Source organism: Strigops habroptila, chromosome 8, assembly GCF_004027225.2.
Source record: "Strigops habroptila isolate Jane chromosome 8, bStrHab1.2.pri, whole genome shotgun sequence".
NCBI lineage: Eukaryota > Metazoa > Chordata > Aves > Psittaciformes > Psittacidae > Strigops > Strigops habroptila.
Window position 1 is genome coordinate 29,056,838 of NC_044284.2, and position 24,078 is coordinate 29,080,915.

General features: G+C 38.2%; 1 protein-coding gene across 2 annotated transcripts in view; it reads left to right on the top strand.

Moving 5' to 3' along the window:
• The window catches only part of SERPINI1 (serpin family I member 1), a 53,139-nt gene that overhangs the window by 14,018 nt on the left and 15,043 nt on the right, over nucleotides 1–24,078 (top strand). For both annotated transcript variants that reach the window (XM_030493525.1, XM_030493526.1), the window contains exons 2-5: nucleotides 13,233–13,500; nucleotides 15,249–15,479; nucleotides 18,159–18,353; nucleotides 19,204–19,408. In XM_030493525.1, the coding sequence (XP_030349385.1) occupies nucleotides 13,251–13,500; nucleotides 15,249–15,479; nucleotides 18,159–18,353; nucleotides 19,204–19,408 (881 nt within the window). In that variant the 5' untranslated portion in view covers nucleotides 13,233–13,250. The remainder of the gene's footprint in view (nucleotides 1–13,232; nucleotides 13,501–15,248; nucleotides 15,480–18,158; nucleotides 18,354–19,203; nucleotides 19,409–24,078) is intronic.

The following is a 24,078-nucleotide window of genomic DNA, read 5'->3' on the forward strand; positions in this document are numbered from 1 at the left end:
AGCTGCACCAGCTTCAGGAGGTCTGAATGAGGCAAGCATCCTAGTTGATTGTTGGCTAAGGAGTTTGCTGCTGAGATATATTGGTTGAGAATTAAAATATCTTTCCAGCGGTGGCTGTATTAATGGACCTGATTGGCACAAACTAGGTCTAAATTCCTTGCTTTGGGGTACAGCTGTCCACTTTGCTTATTTAACAACTTAATTTAGATGTAACAATTGGATAACCTGTGGAAAGCTTGAAAATTGGGATCTTAGAGAGGCACAGGAATTCAGGTTAGCCTATTTAGTTTTCAAAGCCACGCTCATTAAAAAGATTAACCTAATTTTTAATAAGAATGTGTATATTACCCACCAATGTAAAATCTTAGAAGCGCATGACTCATAGCTTATAATACAAAAAATGGGAGTAGTATTATAGTATCACTAACAAAAGGCAGAATTAATACTAGCTTACTACAGGAAATCATAGAGGAAACACCTAAGGCTTGCTGGAAAACAGGTAGTCTCTTTTTGGGAGGGGGACACAATGAGGTTTCAACTGTCATTTTTCATCCTGTGTTTGGGAAATGGTTACTTTCTGTAAGGTATTGGAGTTTTTGAATGATAAAAACCTATTTAAAAATTTTAAAAGAAAACTAAGCCAAAACCAAACCCACACAAAACCAAACCAAAACAACAACAACAAAAAAAATCCAACCCCCCTCTGTACCACATGCCACAAATGTGTTCATACAGCCACAGGGAGATTGTGTAGATGTGAGCCAGCAAACAACAGAAGTAGACTGTTCTTCAGTGCTTCATGATTGCTCTTGTTCATGTGAATTGCTTTAGCATTTACAATCAGATCTAACAGGATACAAACTTCTCTGTGTGGGAGAATAAGCAAGATTATGACAAATTCAGCTCCCTACGTGTGGTGTTTTAATGGCTCATCATTGAGTGGATACTTGGAACAGCATCATTTCTCATAAACACAGACCAGTGAGGCTTGAACAGCGATCTGCAGAAGTGCGCTTCAAGGCCAGATTCCACCTTCCAGGCACAGCTTGAATACTGGACTCTGAACTGAGCTGTTTTGTCCATGGTGAGCCAAGAGAGATGGATCAACAGCTACAGGTCTCTGAGGCCACAGTAAACAAAAGTATTAGAACAAAAATGTGAAATTCCTTACAAGTGAAATGGTTCTTGTTTTTTGCCTCTGAGGAAGCTGTATTTCTTTGGTTGTTGCATATCTTCTGTCGTAGATAAAATACCTGCACAGCAGGGGTTGGGTTTTTTTCCTCTCTGCCTTTCTGTTTCCAACTTTTCCATTTATCCCTTGAAACTGCTGCTGTTCCAAATATTCTCTCTGAACAATTTCACTAACACACGCAGGGAGCTGAGGTTGCTTCTTGTCTTTCTACCCTGCCAGCTCATCTGGTTTGAATGGTATGAGGTACTACTGTTTCCTTTTTTTGCCTTAAGCTGACAAGTTGATGGATGCTTATGAAGAAGCAAGAAGGAGGAAGGACTTGAATGATGATGTGGAGAAAATGTGAGGATTTTGGTGTCAATCCTGTACACTATGTCACACTAGCTGGTTTTTCCTCCTGTGCAGACACTATGTGAGTTGATCAGTTGCCTGTATTGGTGTCTGTAATCAGTGCTAATTTTTTCTCTGATACAGATTTTGATGAAATATACTTGCATATTGACTCCATTTTTTCTGGTTCAGAACTAAAGACTGAATCTTGTTTCTCATCCTTTTGTCTCTGAAGTTTTTGTGCAAGACCAGCTTTACAGGCTGTTTTCATTTTGATTTTTATATCAGCTGTGGCTCTGTTGGTCAGGCTAAGCACACTTGCCAAAACAGCTCTTTCAACTGATGTCAAAACGAATCTTTTGTCAGCCCTGTCCAGCTTCAGCTGCTGTGACAGGACAGCTCTATTAACTGCTGGTAATGGCCTGGCCAGCTCTGCCAGCACGGTCCCCTGGCCAGCTCCAGAGCAGCTGCCAGTGTGGAAGGTGCCAGGGCTGCCCGGGTGGCTGGGGAGCTCTGCTGGCACACTGCTGTGCTCAGGAGCTGGTGTGGGCCAGCATTTAATACCGTTCTGTTGCTGGCTGTCAGGACTGTGGCTGTCATGACAGTTTGTCCGATATATGCAGTTACTTCTGAGAGTAATTGTAGCTGCCTGGAAGATCACCAATGGCTGCAGCTGCTGCGATCTTGCATCTTCTGTGTAGAAGTAGACTATGAATCTGAAAATTGTTAGACAAACAAGGTCTGTGCATCACAAATAACAAACCTTGCAATGATGAATTGCCATTTGTATCAGGGTATGACATATACTTTAAATGCTAGAGTTAATTGTTATTTATTTTTCTAAAGTAATCTGTATATCTTATTACTGTACTGTAAGAAACTAATTCTCATCTAAGTAGTGTTAATGTAAGTGAATAATAGCTCTCCAGGCAATAGTGACAATATCCAAATGTAAATGCAGCCCAGTGTCGATTGCAAGTCTGAAGCCAATATTGTTTTGCAGGAAAGCAAGCTGGTTTGTATATTACATTTGAAGTGATAGACTCCTTTTCTGAAATCCTGATACATTTTAATTGACTTTCTTCATCTTCTTGACATACTCATACTATAGCCTGATCATTTTTTCTTTTTTCTTCTAAAGTCCTTGCAAAGGAAGCTGAACAATGGATTGAAAAATTAACTTCTGCTTTGAACTTTGGAAATACTGTTTCACAGCTAATACATACCTTGTCTATTCAGTTATTCTGGGATGATTTAAAGCCTATCATTCTTCACTGCATTTTGTTAAAGACATTTAAAAATTTTCCTGAGCTGGTTGGTAGGCTTTTGAAATGCATATAGCAAGTCTCCTCCAAAGAGACACAATTTTAAGGTACCTTTGATTCAGTATTCCTGATTCCTGCGAATCACTGAGTAGCAAAGGACTCCTATTTTTGTTTATCCCTAAGTAGTTGTGTCCTTTAGTCCATCAACTTTTGAAGATTTAAAATTGGCTGTAAGAGCTTGTATAATGCCAGGCAAAGTATATAGTCTAATGTTTCATATCTCAAGTGACTTCGTGATAAATATGGAGTTGCAAGAAAGTGTATGGCACATAAAACATTGTTCCAAACTCATTTGCTGTAAATGCTTTCACAAAATGTATTATATTTTTTGGTTCTGCTGGAACTGTAATAGCATAATGCATTACAGCAATATCTGTGACATAAGTGACAGCTTTCATCGCTTATAAAACTATGCTTCAGTACATGCAGTAACGTCGCCTTTAGACTTAAACTCCAATGATTGCATCTGGCAGTTGCATATGGTGAAACTTAGCTACTGCTGTTTTAATTAAATTATACTTGGGAGCCTGATGATCAACTGAATTTCGCTGTAAGATAACAGAAATGTGACTTATTGTAAGCAAGAGAATTTGCAGTACATGCAAGAGCAGGCAAGAAGTTATTCTTGCAGCTAAAATAACTGATTGCATTGTGCCAACTCTGCTGCTTCTGATAGAAAATGACTACTACAGAATCGGATCACACTGTTCCTTTCCCAAACAGCCATAAGGAAATCTGAGGGAGGAAAAATAATGCTACTGTCACATTTAGGATATCTTCACTACGTGGTTGCACTGTGAGTGGAGTACTGTGTTGGCCTTTTCACTGAAAATTAAGAAAATAAAATAAAATCCAAAAGTAGAGCTAGTCAGAATTGGTTCTTGTGAGCCTCTAAGACCAAACTTCACCTCCTGTGTCTACACATTGTCCTTCCATAGTAAAATCAGGTCAACATCTTCACCGCAAGACCAACGTGCGTGAGAGTGACCTCAGTGAGTTGTGTACAGGACTGACAACCCTCACTGAATACTAAATATAACATATGTGTGTAAAAAAAAAAAAAAAAAAAAAAAAAAAAAAAAAGAGAGAGAGAGAAAAAATTTGAGCTGCTTATATGGAACTTCACAGGTAGACCCCCCCTTTTGATCTGCTGAAAATATTTCAGTCTCTAGCCTAGAAGGTCTCCCTAGTCAGGCTTTGTCAACTTTCTCAGAAGCGCCGTGTGTATCCCCAGTTTGAGTCTTTACTCCAAATTCTGTAGTACTTTAATTTTTCTTCTTCGCGAAGCTTTTTTGGCTTGTGTTTTCTTATTTATAGCTTTTGCTTTGTGGGGCACATTGTAGCTGTCACAAATAAAAGTACTCTGCCAAACAATTTCTAGAATTTCTTCTAGACAGAAGAAAACATCTAAATACTAACTTGTCAAAATCGAATTTACAGGGTTTGCTGCAACAAGGCTGTTCAGAGGTTCACAGGAATAATAACACACATTTACTGAAAGGAAATTCAGCATTCAGCAAAAATGTTAGACTGACCATCCTGAGGAGTTAAACCACCACTTTGTAATGCTGCAAAGAAGTAGTAGCAACTACAATGGCCTTCAGAGCTTATCTCATTTGTGTGCCTTTTCCTTGCAAACTGCAGCAAGGGGTAGGAAGGCAGCGCCCTGGAGTTTGTGGGTGTTTTTTTTGGTTTTTTTTTTTTTTTTGACAAATTTGTGGCAATGAAGTTGGTGGTCAGTGATTTTCATAGGATTTGTCCCAGAAGTTCTGTCTTCCTTTAATTCTGTTTATAAAATAAGATGAGGTCTAAGCAGCTGCTTAACTTTACAGCTTGTCATGTCTGTCTAGTAGTTGGTGAGAAGCAGTAAGCCCCATCTGACCTCCAGGCACCAACTGGATGTATTATATTTTTAGCTGGCCCCCCTTCTGCTGCCAGTGCTACAGGAGCACAGAGTCCCCAGGGCAGTTTTGATGGTGATCATGTCACATGTGATGGCTTTAAGCTGACAGAGGGGAGATTCAGCTTATGCATTAGGAAAAAATTCTTCACTATGAAGATGGTGAGGCACTGGAACAGGTTGCCCAGAGAAGTTTTGGCTGCACTGTCCTTGGAAGTGTTCAAGGCCAGGTTGGATGGGACCTTGAGCAATCTGGTCTAGTGGAAGGTGTCCCTGCCTGTGACAGGAAGGTTGGAACTAGATGATCTTTAAGGTTCCTTCCAACCCAAACCATTCCATGATTCTAAGAAACAAATAGAGAAATTTTATGTAGGTCCTCACAATTGCAGGCCTTATAGTAGTAGTTTTGGAAATAAGACCACCTTTTCTTAATTGTCGAGGCATGAATTTAAATGTTTGCTTTAGGCTATTCAAATTTAAGTATTTTGGGCATGGCTTCTCGGCATCTCTTTTTATTTTTTAGTTGGAGCTGAGGGATTATGCTTGAGGAAGCTCAATTAAGACAACTTTGGCTGCATAATTGCCTCAGCAGGTTAGTGACTCCATGCCAAGCTCCATGAAAGTTTAAAAACATTTGGGACTTCATGGTAGAAATTGTCAATATGAAAGTTTTCAGCATACCATTTTCCTTTCAGCTTTTCATAAAGCTGCTGGCATTATGGGGTCATTCAAAAAATACGAATGAAGACTCCTGAGGGGCATGCCTTGCTATATGTTGGACAGCAGAGTTCTAGTATGGTCCAAAGACTTACAGAATGACTCTTCTTTGTCTTAGTCACTATGTGCTAGAGGTTTACTTACCCCAGGATTTTATATATTGTTACTGTGCTGCTTTCTAATGAAATTAACCTCAAGATTTCCGGCTTCAGAAGGCAATGACTCCATAATTGTCAGATGGTGATAAAATCCCATAACTTTATTACTAGTGTTTGTGCAGATTGAAATATGGATGTCGTTGCACATCTCTGAAACAGATTCAGACAAGCTTAATGATTCTAGATGTGTCTGTAGAATCTCTGACAAGGTCATATGTTCACATAAGCTGAAGATAAAACATTTTTTAGGGATAAACATTTTTTGCTACACAGAAATGTAAATATGTACCCTAATATGAAGGCGTTGACTTGGTAGCTAAATTTGACACATGTTGTAGCTGGTATTTATGTGCCTGCCTGGTATCAAAAGGCATGTGTAGTTTCACATGATTGTCACTACCTCCAGTAACCAAACTACTTCTAATAACCCAAGTACTTTGTAGATACCCTCATGTACTGCTTGCACTATCCATGATAGCCGTAACTTAAATTATGGACATCTAGTTATTCTCTCATTTCCTTGTGTATATTCTTCTGGCTATAAGCAGTAATACCTCATGAATTACATATCTGTTGCTCTGAGAATTGGTACTTTCATTTATCTCCTATCACCTTCAGGCAGGCTTTCCTGTATCTCAAATGCACACTTAAGCATGCCCTAGTGGGTTGTGTAAGGAGACCCTTATAGCACTTGGTAGGATGTAGATTTCCCATTTAGATGCTTGATTACAGCAGTTAGCCTTTGCACTGCTGTTGCCTGCATACCTGCCTGTTTTCAGTTGTTATGTAGAAAATTATTTTTCAGATTAAGTCAACTCAGGTTATAGCTTTGTTTCACAGTACACTGGCTGTCATTCCCTGTGCTGGAGAGAGAGAGAGGCTGAATGATTGGGAAGAAAAGGATGATGAACACAGTAAGCACCTGATGGAAGTGCGACATTAGTTCTGTGGGATTTTCTAGAGGTAAAAGCACAACGTTCTAGGTGGGAGGATACTTTTGCTCCAGTAATGCTGGCAGGAGATGCAATTTTTGCCCAATCTTTAAATAAAAATCTGAAAGGTTGGATACCTGCACAAAGCAGAAGGGATTAAAAAAACCCCAATTATTACATTGTTCTGCAGTACAAACTGCTCAAGTGGATTTGTAAGAATCTTGAGATTTGTGGTAGCAGCCACGTTCCCCTGTTGTTGCAGGGCAGTGTGCCCGAGGCAAGCCTAAACTAGTCTGAGAGCTCTTCCTATGGCTGTGCACTACCTTTCCACATCCTTCGGGGTAGCCATGACAACTACCGGCTGGTCCTGGTGAACAGCTGATGATCTTGCTAACTGCTCCAGCTCAGCTGGTGATCACTGCCTGCTTTTTGCAGGGAGCTTTTATTGATTTTCTAAATTGTTGTACTAATCAGGCAGTCCCTCCCTCTTTGATGTTTTGTTTGGTATGATTGCCAGCCAGAAATCACCTAGACTAAAAGTGCCTGTGGCAATTACCGTGTTTACTAACTGGCTGAGCAGTAGGGACTGAATTTAACCATCTTGTATCTTTTCATAATTAACCTGTCACAAACATGACACAATTCTGTTTGGGTATGAGGGAAAGGAGGAAGCACCCAACTCCTACCTAGATGCATAAGGTTTTTTTAGCTCTGATCAGCAGGGCCTCCTCCCTAACCAAATTCATTTCTCTTTATAAAATTGATCTGCCAGACTTCTGTCTGTTCCTGCAGATGCTCTTCTTTCTAGAAGAGAGTGAAATCAGCCCTGTTACCATACTTGCTTTTCTCCCCAAGCTTTTCTTTTATACACTGATGGAACGAATCAGCAGTTTTTTCTCATTTGTGCTTCCCAAACCTTTGGTGTTTAGCTTGCATGTAGCCAAGAGTAGTCTTTAAGTCTGTTTACTGAGAAACTAAGGCAATATATCACAGCTTTATTTTGTAGTTTTTTAAAGCTATAAATGAGTTTCTTTATAAAACCCACGGTTTGTAAGGGTGTAAAAGACAATGAAATTATAATCCCTTTTTTTCAACCTGTCTGACATGCACAAGGTACAGGAATTCAACCCTTGATTGAATTTTGGCACTTTCCTACATGGAGTCCAATTCTCACTGTTCCAAAATTCATAGTACTTCATGTCTGTGAACTCAGTTTGAGTTTGTTGGTATGATATTAGGAAGAAATTCTTCCCTGTGAGAGTGGTGAGACACTGGCACAGGTTGCCTAGAGAAGCTGTGGATGCCCCATCCCTGGCAGTGTTCAGGGCCTGGCTGGACAGGGCTTTGAGCATTCTGGCCCATGGCGGGGGGTTTGAAACTAGATGGTCTTTAAGGTTCCTTCTAAGCCAAACCATTCTATGCTATCTGTCAAAATATCTTGGCTTAGAGAGGATGCTTGCCCCTCTTGCGTTTTTCTGAAAGCATATGTAGTGAATTGAATAGTTCAGAGTTTGTGGGTGTGAGGGGGCGATGTTGTTCTACTTCCTCTTAGTCATTCCAGCCTTATGCTTAGGGAAAGGCAAGAGCTATAGTTAATCAGTCCTGAATTCTAGTCTGTCAGTGTTTTTCTTCAAACGTTATTTAAACTGGTGTTCCTTCTGCCTGCGTACAGGATTACATCTGTGGTGGCCACAGGGCAGACAAACAACAATGCTGCCCTTAAATTGAGCTGTTTGTGAGCTGTTGTAGAGAAGTGGTAGGCTGAATTTCAGGACTGATGAAATCTTTACAGAAGGTTTTTGAAATTTTGAATGAAAACATTTCCTGGGAATTCAAGTAGTCATGACCTCACTGCAGTACCTACCTAATGTCATATATTTGGAGTCTCTTTTTTATTATTTTAAGTAATGTGTGATGGAAGTGGGGAAAAAAAGTAAGAAAAAATTTAAAAGATGTCTTTCGGTTACATTGTCTCCAAGAAACTCTTAAACACTGCACGGAACAGTGTCCAAAGGCAAAAGAAGCCCCCAAACAAAACAGGCATGTCTGTACCCATAGCAGAACCACCAGAAGAACCATGTAGGAATATCAAACTGAGTGGAATTGGTATTCAAATGAAGTGTGTTTATAAATGGTGTGTTTATGTTGGAGAAGCCTATTTACATTGACGTTGTGGTACAAGTCGCCAGGTAACATCAGATATAACTATGCAGTAAGGTCTCATCTGGAGGTACAGTTGTTTCTCAGATATTTGAAGCATAACTGCATTGTTTAGTGTTCTGTTGCTGCTTTTTTTCCCCTTGCAAACAGTTGTAAGAAAGAACAAAACTAATGCTCCGATAGAGCTCTCTAGCAAGCGGTGGTTTGTGATACGCAATTTTTTTTCAAGAAGAGGCTATTGCAAGGAGAGGGTTTGTCTTTTTGCACTAATTCATCGATTGCCTTGTAGGAGAGAGTGGTGTTTGTGCATCCGTTAAGATAAAAAAAAGCAAAATGTAGATTCTGCCTGAGACTGGCCCTCAAACAAGAAATTTGTATCTTTGGTCTGAACATGTGTGTAATGGAGGAGTGAAAGTAATTTGAACAGCTTTTTTTGTGTTCATATAGATAGCCAATAAATGCAAAATGCGTGCAGTAATATTTGAAACAGATCTTGATTTTTTTTTTTTTTTTTTTTTAACATTGTTCAATGTGAACTTTGACTCCTTTTCAGCTGATGCAATATTTTTAGCTAGATTTCACTGATGCAGAAAGCAGTGACAAACTGTGCTGGTGATGACTCTGAGGAAGAGTCTAAAAAGACTAAAAAGTTTGATGATACTCATGGGAATTGTTTAACTTCCTGGACATATACTACATAATATTCAGCTTCATTTCCTTCACTTGAAGTATATTTGTGAATAGGGTACAGTCAATTTTAAAAATGCTCTCCATACTGCTGTGGAAACAAAAGAGTGCCCTCCACTCTGAGGAGAGATGCTGAGAACATGCTGCACCATAGTAAGTGCTCAGCTGTTTTGTTGGATCAAGGTCTGCTCGTGAAGAGGCATGAGGAAGCATAAAACAAAAGAAATACAGCCTAAAGTAAGGCAGAATCAGAGAAGCAGTAACTGTTATGACTAGAATGATAATTGAGAGCTGGATTCCCTGTTGTCAGTAGAATAGTGTACGCTTGTACCAGAAGTGCAAGAAGAACTAAATTTAAGAATTTACCACAGACATCTCAGATTAGATGGATGAGATTAGACCGTTTTCACATTGGCTGGCAAGGACTGATCAGATGTCTGTCCTGCTTTACAGCCTTCTCCCCACTGACTATCATCCACAGATCTTCAATTTGCTTTAAAGCATCTTCCCTTGCATTGTACTCTTAGTCATATGTTGTGAGCCATATTTTTCACAAATATCTTGAGAGTGCTGCCAGCAAAAGATCTGGTCACATCCTCTGCCTATACCTGGGTGTTCATTCCTGTCTCTCTGGCTCTTTTCCTTTTCCCTGGACATGTGTATGGGGAACTTCACTATGAGCCCTATTAGAAAACCTCTCTAGACTAAAAGTGGGGAGGAAATCTAAGTTACTTGGCTTTAATTTGTTCCTACTGGGAATTTAAATTCTGTATGGCTTATCCTCTTTCATTGCCATCCACAGGATTTAAGCAAGTATTTAAAAACTGAGTTTGGTTGGTTGTTTTTCTTGTAAGAGCATTTCAGTATTAATTTTATTTGTACCCATCTATGTTCTTACTCTATTTTTTGTCCAACTAAATAATTGCAAATTTTATAACTTGATTGTTTCACATGAAGAGCTTTTCTCCAGTGGTCAGGAGGAAAGATGACTTTGATCTGTTAGGTTTTTTTAGCATTGTCTGATACCAAATAGACTATTTGAATGCTAATAAAGTAACCTACATGTTAAGCACTTAATTAAGATGTATAAATTTCCTCCCTTGTTCCCCCCTGCAATTGTTTAAGTCTGGCGGTAGTACACATGACAAAGATCAGGGATGGAGTGCTGAATAGCTGCCTCTGCAACCAAAAGGGGAAATTTCCTTTTTTGAAATTGAAGATTCTTACATCTGTTGTAACCTTGTCAGGTCTCAAAGTGAACTCAAACAGTTCTTGATACCAGGGGGTGAAGCTTAGCTACCTGCGTAATTGCATCGACATTGAGCAACAGAGTTTCTTTGCTTAGATTAGGATGTGAGATTCCCCAGATTTGCAGGCCAGTTTAAAAGCCATGATGATGCTTTGGGTTCATCCTCAACAAAAGAAAGATGAGCTTCTGCTTGTCTGTTTTTAGAGTATCATTTTTGACACTGCTACTATTCTTGACCTCCTGTGTGCCATAAGTTTGTAAGCCAGTTTTTAGGATGAGAGACTAATACCTGGGCTCAGTCTATCACAGTGATGTGCTGAATGAAGTCTTACATCATACATGCAATACACTGGGAGAGTGCCATGCTCTGCCTTTTTTTGTTTTTTTGATAAAGAAATCTAGAATGCCTGTGATCACAAGGAAAACAGAAATCCAGTTATTTCCTATGACAGAAACACTAATAACCTGAAGTAAATAATCAATAAATAGGCAGGTTAAAAAAAAATAACTGCTACAAGAAAAGCAGTTATTGGGAAAGTTTGTGGTATGTTGATGATGTTTTGGACAATAATAAGACTGCCTCAGTCTTTACGAAATAAATAGCAGTGGTCATGGCTCTGATTGAACTGTTCTCCGTTGGATGGCAGTGAAGTGCTGGATAGTTTTATAAGTGTGCTGAAATATGTAGTCATCAAGTAATAAGCACAATATGAAGCTGGTGCTTTAGGCTTATATGACTTACGCTGTGCTGTTCTTAAATGGAATAAGACCGTTTGGTGGAGATTTTTGGTATCTTACTAAGAATGAGGGAAAGATTGATCAGGTAGTCCAGAGAGATGAAGTGATGCCAGCACAGAGGAGGGCTTATTAGAAATTGAGAAAAGGGGCATATTTCTTACATATATGGAAGCAATCGTCAGAAAGGAGATGCGGGGTAGGGGAGAAGCAAGGCTCTAGCAGCTGTGTTGCCCTAGGAGCCTGTCCTTCCCCTAAAGCATGTGTGATTGCTGCACCAGTTCACCTATTTAATTTTTTCGGTGCGAAAATAGACAAAAGGCTGCTCTGTGGCTGGGGGACAGGAAGTACCTTAATTACTGACTGCATCAGCTGCTGCCAAGGCACATATGTGTACTCTTGCTTTTTATGTTTTCTCAGCTATAAAATATGAGTAATAATGATTAAATTACGTATCATACAGTGTTGTGTGAGTTAATCAGATAATGCTCATAGGCCTTTGAAGATGAAATGTGTGATATAAGTGTTGTATAAAGCTTACTAAGGGTTTCTGTCAGGTATATGGAAACCCAGAGTAAGTGCAGGCACAGGGGAGCTAGGAAGCATAGAGCAGAGGCACTGGGGCTGGCTGCATGCATACTGACTTCAGTCGAGCAACAGAATAACACATTCGCACAAATTTGTCCCATGCCGACAAGACCTGCAGACTGGCACAACAACGTGTAGGCGCTTCTGGACGGAAGTCTTTTACTGTCTAATTTACTACTTCAGGAATCTTTGCTTTGTTATATGTTAGAGAATAAGTGGTGAAGAGAAGGAATTGAAATGCAAGCTCAATTATTGGTATTTCTGACCCAAGACACTTGGTGGTAGTGGGTCAGATGCCAAGGTAGCCTGAAGTTTAAAGGAAAAAATGGAAGGATGGAGATATATGTACACTGCTTCAGGAGCTGGAATTTTAATATTAGTACTTGTGTGATGAGCTGAACTGGGGTAGGGTGAGAATTGTTGCTTACTGAAGCATTTTAGCAAAGCTTGGAGGATGGATTAGTCAGAAGCATTAATGCTAATACTTTTTGCTATTTTGTTTACTTTCTTGTTTCCGCTGTTGGATATTTTGTACTGATGTGTACAGTAACTTCATCCTCTAAAGATCTCTGAGGGGGTGTTGTCTCTTAGCTAGCATAACTACCTAACTTTTCACCATTATTTACTAACAAAAGGGATTCCATTGGTAACTAAGTCAAGATTTTTCTTTCAAAGAATTTTTGGCTGCTTGTCATGTCTTTTGCAACTGAGCAACATCATGGTACATTTCATTTGTCACCATTGTCCACAAATTCTCTTATGGTGCTTGAAATAGGAATTACCATTTGGGGCTTAGAGTGACTTAGATGAATAAATTGTATCTTACTGTAAGGTCAAATGAAAGTAATGTGGATTTGTAGGTCTCCTTGGTGAAGTACAGAAACACATACCAATTCCAGATCAGCATTGCTTAACAATGACAACAGCAGAATTAAAAAGTAGAAGTAGGAAAGCTGTTGCTATGTCTTTGAGGTCTTTTTCTGTACAAACCATGTTTTGGTAATCTGTGGCTGAAAGACCTGAAAAACTTGTAGGTCCATAATGAAATAGGTCATCTTTTTATGTAGACAGATTTTTACTGCAGTTTGAACAGTATGTCTGTTGGTGTTGCCTCCAAATAACTGAATCGTGCACCAAACTCCGATTGGGTTTTTTTCCCTCACAGATTTAAGACTAAAAAATTTACTATTCTTCTCTGAAGTTGAATATATTATTACTTAAACAAGATTAAGTTATTTTCTCTAAAATTTATCTTGCAGATCTTAGAATCTCAAGACATGTATTTCCTTGGACTGTTGTCTTTGCTTGCTTTGCAAAGCAAAGCCTTCAAGACAAGTTTTCCTGATGAAACCATCGCTGAGCTTTCTGTGAATGTTTACAATCAGCTACGAGCTGCAAGAGAAGATGAGAATATTCTTTTCTCTCCTCTGAGCATCGCAATAGCCATGGGAATGGTAGAGCTTGGAGCCCATGGAACCACTTTGAAAGAAATTCGACATTCCTTGGGGTTTGCCAGCTTAAAAAATGGTAAGGCCTTTTAATCATGTTTTACTATGGAGCATTTTATCTTAAAGAAGCAGATGGCAATGCCTGAACAATGATGGAAGTGGCCTGGTCATGTCCATGGGTTATTAATCAGTAGGCTTCTTGGCATCATGTTTGATGGCCTGAGCATGCTGAAGCATCCTTTAGTGGGTTCTGCATAAGCTGAGAGATGCAAACATACACCCCTGGCTTGGGCACCTGAATCTTAAGCAGTTGCAGGTAACTGTTGATCTTGATTTCTATCTGCAAAATAAGCTTGCCTTTGCCTTGGGAGTTACAAGAAGATTTTTAGGAACATCTGTTTTAGGGAGTATAACAAGGAAAGGAAAGTAGTAGTTCCAGCAATATTGCTTATAAAAAAATATGAAAAGCATAATAATTTAACTGAAAATGTCTCTGACACAAATTGTTTGGTTCTTGTAGGTAGAACCTGTAGGTTCTTCACCCTAATTCTGTGTCGCTAATGTTCTTTCTGCGTTGCATGATGTCCCATACAGATATACAAGCTAATCAGGAAATATCAGCATTGTGGCTATTTCAGTACAATACACCATGTGTTCCCATCAGCCTTTCTGAGAAGCAGGATTCAGTTCTTCAGCAGAGAACAATACTACCATGCTGTCCCATTTATAGTATGGGATGAGATAAGTCGTGGACCTGGATGTAGTGCTGGATGTTAGTTTCAAGTGTTAGTGCGCATGACTGTAATGTGACTGCAAATGGAGAATATGGGTGAATGGCAAAAAAATTACTTGGAAGAGGCAATTTCTATGAGTTTTGATATAAAAGTAATTGGTTTGAAACCTGACTGATAATTCTTATTCACGTAATGTACTGCACTTTTAAGTCTTTGGTAAGAGGATCTTGGGGAGGGATTTCTGAATACAGTGTTCAAGATGTGTTCAACAGTACCACCGCACAGATGATGTCTCTCTGTAGAGACTACAACACACATTTGGTTCCACAGTGTGTCTCTAAAACATTGATAAATTATCCCTTAGCTGTAACTGAAGGAGTTACGTGGTTGATTTGAGCTGGACCACTCACTGTTCTTACATGTGAGTGGTATTCAGGAGAGTACTCCAATGATTTCTGCTTCCAGTATATCATTGTGTAGAATTTTTAAGGTTTTTTTTTTGTTGGTTGGTCTGGTTTGTTTTGGTTTTTTTGTTTTGTTTTGGTTTTTTTATTAGAAATTTCAGCTTCAGGCAGACAGTCCAACAATACAAACTTCCTAGTTTAATGCAGACTATTTTAATCCTAATCCTTGGGATTGCTCATTATCCAAGCACATGACTCTGCACTATCCCACACAGGATCTTGGGAAATTATAGACATGGATTTTTTTGCAGAGAAGTCTGTGGGGAAGTCCTTAGCCTCAAAACTTGACATTCATTTTTCCTTAAACAACTGGCTTTTAGTATGTAACAAAAATTCTCTTAAAGATTTAAGTTAACAAGACATACAAGTGTGACTTGTATGATTCCCCCCCCCCCCCCCCATCTTTTGGTGTTAAAAGAATTACCATTGATAGCTTTGTCTGTGATGGGATCCAAATGTCTCGTTAATTATGCTAATTATAGATAATAGAAAAATAAGCTCTAAATAACATGTTCTGCATTGTAGATTGTTCTCTCAGATCTGAAGGTGTGTGGAAAAAGGACTGTGAACTTCCAGCAGAAAAAAAACCTTCCTTTTCTGAAACAGCAAATCTGTTTTCCTTTCCTCAGGTGAAGAGTTTACCTTCTTAAAGGACCTTTCTGATATGGCAGCTACTGAAGAAAGTCATTATGTTCTGAATGTTGCTAATTCTCTCTATGTGCAAAATGGATTTCATGTCAGTGACAAATTTCTGCAGTTGGTGAAAAAATACTTTAGAGCTGAAGTAGAGAATGTAGATTTCAGCCAAAGTGCAGCTGTAGCTACCCAAATCAATAAATGGGTGGAGAATCATACAAATAGTAAGTCCATGTGATTCTTTTGTATACTTTCTGCAGTGTTTGTGTTTCTGAAGTATTACAGTGGTGTTAAATTGTTGCCTTGGCTTTTATCTGCTCCTTGCGCAAAAAGAATTCTAGTATCAGTTCTTTGTGAAATTATATTTTTTTCCTGTACAAGAAAGATCTCTCAAGTAATATTAGCCATAGCTAATCATATAGTAGTATCTGAACATTTTTTTTCACCTGTCTACTGTCTTAAAGCGCTTGTAACATTTACTGCGGGAGACTGTTTTAATGGTAGGCGTTTTAATAGTATTTTAATACTGATTTTGGTATTAAATTACAAAATATTAGGTAAGTACTATTACTGACTGCAGACAAGTTGTCTACAAAGGGGTTATTTGCCTATGCTTTTAATGGGTGGAGTAGCTCTCTAAGAAACTCCGTTACAAGGTAGTAAGAACAGAATACTAAGGAATACAGAAGATAATTTTAAGCTACAAAATCAGACCCTGTAATGTAATCTTTTCCAATGCAAGGAAACTAGATAGCATGTTGAAAGAGTAGTTGATTCTAGGAAGACTGTCAACAGGGCTTCACAACAAAAATTTGCAGCAGGGGAGCAACCACAAAATTACTGTTGTAAATATGCACACTCAGATCTTCATGATTTAGTTCTTGCTTCGCCTGTGGAATCCCAAATAAGTGACATTTTCTGAATACATGCAAAGTCTCAAGATATGGAAGTGAGGTTAGTCCCTTGTTGTGGGGATCAAAGCATTATTGCATTCTAGTTCATCTGACATGCTCTGGAGGTTGATATTTTAAGTGTAATTCAACAGGGGTCTCACTAACATCAGTTATACCCTTGTAAATGTGAAGGTACTGGAATCTTCTGTAATGACTTAACACATCACATTAACAGTCTGAGCATTTAAGAATCCACAGTGCTTAATGGAAATGTATGGCACTGAAGTGGAAAAACACCTTATATATTGATATTATTTCATTTTGAATATTATCTGTTTTTTCCAAGGAAAATAGCAGCTATTATATTCATAATAAATTCTGCCCTTTATCTCAAGTTACAGAATAGAGGGAATGTAAGTGATGCAACAGATTGCAGAGTGTTTTCAGAGAAACATGGTGTCTGTCTGAAGGAAAAATGGAATTCTTTCTTTTAGAAGGAACAGCAAGAGTTCTCCTGCTTAACACCTGCCATGTGCTGGCTGAGTTCATAACCATCGCCCTGGAGGGAGCTGTGTAGAGCTAACAAAGGGAGCTGTGTAGAGCTAGCAAAGGCAGCTGTGGGTCTCTTAGCAGTGGGTTGCAATAGTAACAGTCCCTCAGCCTGGTCTCTGACCACTAGATCTCATTCTCTCCTGCCTGCCAGCTCAGACGGAGGAGGCTCACTTTCTCATTAGGAAAGGGGTACAAGACAGGCAGGTTTCCAATTCCAGCATGTTAAGCATGATGGGAGGCTCAGAGCAGAAAACGTAACTGTCAAAGGTTTTTCTGGCCAGGAAAATTCTTAGTGTTACATTAGTGTTTTAACAAGATGTGACTGAAAATATAAGGGAATATGATGTACTAAATATAAATAGAAAAACCGGAAGTGTATTTCTTCTTAATTCTTCCTTTTTTTTTTTTCTTTCCCAATCACAGAGAATGAGTGTAGCTGTATCGGTCACATCTCATTTCTAAGAATGTTCTAGATAAAATGAAGTACAAACAGCAACGCAGAAGAAATACTGCCCTGTGATACATAAATTTCACACTAGTTAGTGTCATATGCTCCAGAAAGCAGAATTAATCTGTATTTTAAACCATGGATTAAGAAGTAATAATCTGACTGAGGAGCATGTTTATTTTAACACCTTGCATTGCAATGTCAGTTAAAAATAGAAGTGAGCAAGAAAGCTATCGGAAGTAAATTGTAATTCTTCAGGAATAGTGACAAATGTGGTCAGTGCACCAAATCTACAAAGTCTAAATTATTCTGCTTACAAGCAAGCAATTTAAGATGAGCTAAAGCAGGTAACAGGCTGTATTCTGATGTAAATGATTTAGGAGTTAGGAGCAAAGCAGCTGCCAAGCTCAGCTGATGTACCTCCCATGAATAGAGCAGATGCTAAATGGTTGGGGTTTTTGCTTTTCAAGAGCTAATGTCAGCAGAACAAATGCTGTGAATTTATGGAGGGGGTTATGATTATTCCTTACTTGGAAGTCAGTAGAATATTACTGAAAGTGAATGTTTCCTTCAAAATTGGCTTCCACCAAAATTGGTGAAGTTCCAACGGGTACACTTAAACACTTTAAATAAAGCATATGTTTAAGTGCTTCTTTGGATTGGAGCCAAAGTTTGTAGAAGTTCTGACCTTAAGACAATAGTGCCGAACTGTATTATAGCATGAGTGCGAACCTTCCTTATGTGACCCCTTTTCCACTTGGTTCCATTGTGAGTATATTTAAGTAGTGATCAAGAAACAGTTGACTTAACATGTACTTAATGGAAGGTTTAGACACCTACACTGTGATATAGGTTTACAAAACATTAGCGGTTTATTTTGAGATTTAATGAAACATCTGAATTGGAAATTACATGGTAGCACAGCTCTTTTCTTGCGTTTTTCAAGCTGTCTTAAGTTTTGATTTAATGTTCAATTTGATATGCAGACTGACAGTTGGTTTTCTTCTTAGATATGATCAAGGATTTTGTGTCTTCAAGAGATTTTGGTGCTCTAACTCATTTGGCTCTCATCAACGCAATCTACTTTAAAGGCAATTGGAAATCACAGTTCAGACCTGAAAATACAAGAACTTTTTCTTTCACTAAAGATGATGAAAGCGAAGTGCAGATTCCAATGATGTACCAGCAGGGAGAGTTTTACTATGGTGAGCTGGAACTTTAGCAATTTTAAACCTAATAAGTCTTCCCTCAATAGATATGTTGCAGTAATGCTCATTTGTGGTGGTGTCTGTTCTTTCACCTAGAACTTTAAATGTGGTGTTTATCCAGTGAAATATCTCTGGTTTTGACGTCTTTTTGTAGTGTGTATTCTTGGGTGTTATAACTAGATAGCAACATCTGTCATGAGCTCTTTCTTGGTTACTTTTTAGGTATGTGTTTGATGCCACATGGTGGGTTTCAGAGTGTTTATCCATTAAATCTAACCTCTTTACAATTCTTGAACTAGTCTTGCGTCTTGCTAAAATATTTTTCTTGTGCTGTGCTGAATATTTAAACAAATGTTTGCTTGCTACTGGTGTCGTGTCCTTAGGGAGGTAAAATAGGGGTTCTTCGAACAGCAGAACTAAGGATCATTTTTACCTTGAGCTTGAACTGCAAGTGAGCTCTACAGTGTCTCACACTGCAGTATTTTGCTCAGTCTCATCATTGAAAAATTCTCTCGAATGAAAAACCTCTGGCTGTTTCCATGAAAGTCTTGGCAGCCTTAACAACTTTCATACTTTTCTCTAACCAGTGAAAGTTAGGTAATAGGTTCAGAAGTGTGATTATTTGCCAACTGTGTGATTGCTTGTTTCAGTAAGAAAGCAGATGTAAGACTCAAATCTTAAGATGAAGACACCAATATAAATTTTATACAGAAAAAAGAGGGTCATTTTTGGTTCTAATACCTAGTATATACTGCCTAGTATTAGCGTTCTATTTTTCCCCTATCTCCAGTGAAAACAAAAGAAAATACTTCTACTAGCTTTTGTTGTTGTTGTTTTTCTCTTGTAGGAGAGTTCAGTGATGGATCCAATGAAGCAGGCGGTATCTATCAAGTTCTGGAAATACCGTATGAGGGAGATGAGATTAGTATGATGATCGTTCTTTCCAGACAGGAAGTTCCACTGGTCTCATTGGAACCCCTGGTTAAAGCCTCATTGATTAATGAATGGGCTAATTCTGTAAAGAAGCAAAAAGTGGAAGTATATTTACCAAGGTGAGAATATGCTCCCATGTCAATAGAAGCGGAAAGACTGCCTTCAAATTGATCAGAGTATCAGAGTAGGTAAAACTTGAACACCTTGATCAAGCCTGCAGTTAGGTAGCACCCACGTTGGAGGTTGCTTTGACAATAAAGCCCAGGGGTGTGCAGTGCCGGGTGATGGTTGTTTGATGTGTTTTCATCCCTTTCATATGTGAGTTGTAGAAAGGAAAATTTCATCATCGGGAATATAGCCATTCTGAATGATGTTCAGAGTATTGCAGAACTCATTATGGCTAAGTTCCATTTAGACAGGAGCCATAGAAATATTGGAAGTCTGAATTAACAAAAGCTAAAGTGTTTCATTTAATTCCTAATTAGATTTCTATATGCTGCTAATTTAAAAAGTTCTAATGGTGTGTGTCTGTGTAGATACAAATGGTTGAGTGTTGAGAAGTAATTCCAGTCAATTTGTCTTTTGTCCATTTTCTTAGTTGTAATAAGCGCTGCTTTCTTTTTTCTTAGAGGAGCAATAGAATAGCAAGATGTTGCTACCAGAAGGGATGAAACTTCTGTCGGTTCATTTGTAGACATAGGTTGTGTGCGCTCCGTGACTTATTTGCTCACATCTGTCTCTTAGTTATCTTGCCCAGAATTCGGTTTCATCTGCCTTCAAATATTTTTTCATGCTTGCCCTACACTTGACTTAGTAACGGAGTTGTTTACTACTAAATGTCACTAATGTATAGTTGGATCATGATGTCCTTTCAAGTGATTCATAATGATTTCATTTAAGTGTTTGTATAACAATATCGCATGAGTTTGATGTGGATCACTTCTACTTACTCTACTTTTTTGGCACGGTACAGTGAGTACATGGCAGCACTTAAAAATGCTTTAGATGGTGCGGAAATAATGTTTTCTTAGGTTAAGGTTGTTTTCCATTTCCAAAGCAAAGACCACTTTCAAGAAGCTAACTGCAGCTGAGCACAGTAGAACAAGGCTAGCCAGGATAAATTAAATTGAGATGGACTGGTGCTGTAAGCATGCCCCAATTCCAATTCAAGGTGGAATTCCAGTTCTCTTTTTAGCTCTTATGCTTAGTGTCAGAGTAGCAAGGGAACAGCAGCATTTTGGGGCTAGTTTTGTCTGCCCCGTAGTAAGAGTTCCTTTCCTTTTTAAGCAGCATTTACTTTGAAGAAGCGGGGAGAGCAGCAAATTGCTGCATTGCAGGTTTTATACAAACTGTACACTGTTCCTGTGATTTTGATTTGTTTTTCTCTTGGAGCTTCAGGTCCCAGGAACTGTAGTATTAATAGTCTGCTAAGGTGCAGGGAAAGGGCGTTTCTCCTGCAGGCTTCGGCAAACCTTAATAGATGTTAATGAGAAGTAGAATATGAGGGTTCTTCCATCCCGTAAGCTTTCCTTTTATAACTGGAGCATATTGCAGCCTGTGCATCAGGTGCTGAAGTTGGACATCTCTCAAAGAATTTCTAGCGTGCAAAATCCACAACAGAAGTCTCTCTGCATGGATTATATAGGGAATCCGTGAAAACTAGCTCCCAAATTCAACAAGCTCAGGCATCTAGTTAAATACATGAATGTAATTGAAAACATGTTATTTATGTTTATATCATTAATTAAATTTGTAGAGGTAGTTTGGGGGTTTATTTGCTTTTAAGCAAAAGCAGAGACTCCAGGATTCTCTGTAGCCAGGTTCTCAGACATGAGTTTGAGGCCTAGGTTTTGTGTGGTCATAAAATGTCCTTATTTATTCCATCCACAGACTAGTCTGTCACTCTTACCTAAGAATCTCAAAAAACTTGGAAAGCTCTTCTGAATTGGGGCTATACAAAGGCAAAAGCCATTGTCGTGGTTTAAGCTCAGCCATACAACCAGGTGCTGATTACCTTCAGTATTTTCAGATTATAAAAGATGACGATCATGAGCTTGAAATTCAGTACTGTAAAACTGCAATTTCCTTACAAAAAATCCAAACATTAATTGCATGCTCCCGATGTGTTGGGATTTCTGTTAGGGATTCAGAGGTAATCTACAGGATTTTATCAATCCTCTAAATAAAAACTTCATAAATTTTTAATGTTCTGACTCAGAAAGGCATGTTACGAAATGTGGCCTGCAGGCTATGTCCACTGAGAAATTGAAAGCAGCAGTGGAATAAAATTAAATTTTTATATCCTGAAAGATGCTATCCAATTATAAAGTGAACATTTCTTAAACTTAAACATTTGTAATAGGACCTGAATGACTAGCCAAAGTGAAGTTAATCACAACTTTCCAATTTCTGTCTGCGTTATCTGTGTGCAAATGAAATTGTGTATTATTCCTCTTAATAACAAAGGAGAGATTTGTACAGAATTGTTAAATTATACTTTCTCATTTTCATTTTCAAATCATTGTTTCCAGCTTAACCCAGACTAAAGTGATCAACATTTTAATCCACTTTTTGCATAGGAGTGAAACAGACCATGAATCTAATTTACAAAGCTGTCTCTCTAACATAAATTATTTGAAGAGCATAGGAGAAGCTAGCATCTAATAACAGTGTTGAAGTCTGCAGATATCTTAAGGATTGTTACAGTATGCCCACCTCTCCATAATGATCACCTTGCTTTTTTTACATTTAAAATACCATATAAATGCCTTAGATGATGTTGAAATGATAAGGATTTTTTAGCTGAAGGTTGTTTCTTCTTATAAAAAAAAAAAAAAAAAGGAAAAAACAAAACAAAACAAAAACCCAAACAAACCCCCAAACCCAACCAAAAAAGAGAACAAACCAAAACCAAACCAACAACAGAACAACCCCAAACAAAAAAAGCCCAGGCATTCTCTCAGTTTGTTTTTTTTCTTTTTTTAACATACTCTCTTGAGTCCCTTTCTCATGAGGAATAGGCTGGTGCTGGTTTGAAATATCGTAGAAGATGAAGCTTTTTTTTGCCCCCTTTTCCCCCCCCCCCTCCTGTTTTCAAGGTCTGTAAAATAAAAGAAAAATGGCTTGATACAATATGTTAAAGTTAATGCCCTATACAAAACCTAAAGGTTCAGATACATAACTAAGGTGACTGTCAATGACATAAATGCATCATTTTAATCTAATGTTTGTGTAAGTTTTAAATTTCATAAAAATACCATAATTCTCTGCTAAACTGTTTGTTAGTTTGTCACTCTAATTCTACTTCCTAAGCATCTCATTCTGTTCTTTGTTTCATATGGGAGAGATCCAAAGATGGTGGTAAACAAGGGAAGTATTTTTGTTAAGCTATTTGGACTTCATTTTACACGTAGAAAGTAGAGAGACTTTACAAATGAACGGTGTAAAAATAAATGTAGAGTTAACTCACATGTTCACTACTCCTTGACTTTCGCTAAAACCTGATAGGCAGAGTTACTATCCTTTATTAATACCTTTCTGGTCTATAGAAGCATACATCCATGAACATGTATGTTGGTGAACCACCTAGAACTGCTGAAGAATAGAAGATCTTCTCTTGACTCAACAGACCAGTCATTCTGTTCTGGTCCTATGGTGAAAATAACCTCATCTTTTCTCTAGTGTCTGTTTCTCGAACTCCCTTTGTAGTTTCTAATGCTCCTGGTTGCAACTATTCCATGACTTCTGGTATTGAAACTTTTCTTTTTATATAGTATTTTAACATCAGAAGCATCTAAAAGATTGACAAAAAACATATGACCAGCTGATTCAGTACATGCAACAAACACTGCAACAAACACTGCAAATAACCATTTGTCAGGGCTAGTATCATGTAGCTTGGCATTTCCAAAGTCTGAGGTACAGTAAATGCCTGGCTTGGGAAATGAGATTGAATGTCTCTTAGGTGTTCTAGGTAGACAGCTTTGATTTTTGAATACCTACATCACTGTCTGTAAGGAATGCAAAGAAATCCAAATATGACTGGAGGATAACTCATACCAAATGTTTACATCAGATTGTGTAGCCTGAAATTAAATTTCAACATGTAAAGCAGCATTATTATTGTCCAAAAGAGGATAGTTCTGATGTCAGCTAAAATATTTGAGAGATCATTAATACCTTATCTGTAACTCTAGCTGCTCTTCATAGCATGTGAGAAAGGAGGGAGATACTGGTTTAAATAGTGGTTTAGAGTGGGGGTATACCATATGACAAAACAAAAGGGGAGAAGGGAAGTAATTAGTTTTATTTTTGTAAAGGGATATTTTGGTATTTATACAGCTGATGTGATATTTTTGGCCTACTTTATTTGCATAAAAAGTAGCAACTCACTTATATAGATACTATAGAGACTTTTGCTCTTCCACCTGTTCAGCATTTGCCTTTCCAGAGGTTTCAGTCAGGGGTGTAGTGTCTCTCCAGGAGTGAAGTGACTGCTACTGTCCCTCATGAAGGTCTTCTTTAGCAATATAACTAATGAACTTGTTTGCATTTTCTTCTTTCGGATATATAGTCAGCTGAGGCTTAGTGTGGGGTTTTGTTTGGTTTTGTGTATTCGTTTTGGGGTTTGGTGCGGTTTTGTTTTTTTTTTTTGTCGTTGTTTTGTTTTTTTTTTTTGTGGGGGGGTCTTGTTGTTGGTTGGTTGGTTTTTATTTTATTTTATCTTTTGAAGGCATCTCCCAAACCTCTTCCTTGATTAGTATGCAAAAGCATCTTTTGTCACCTTTCT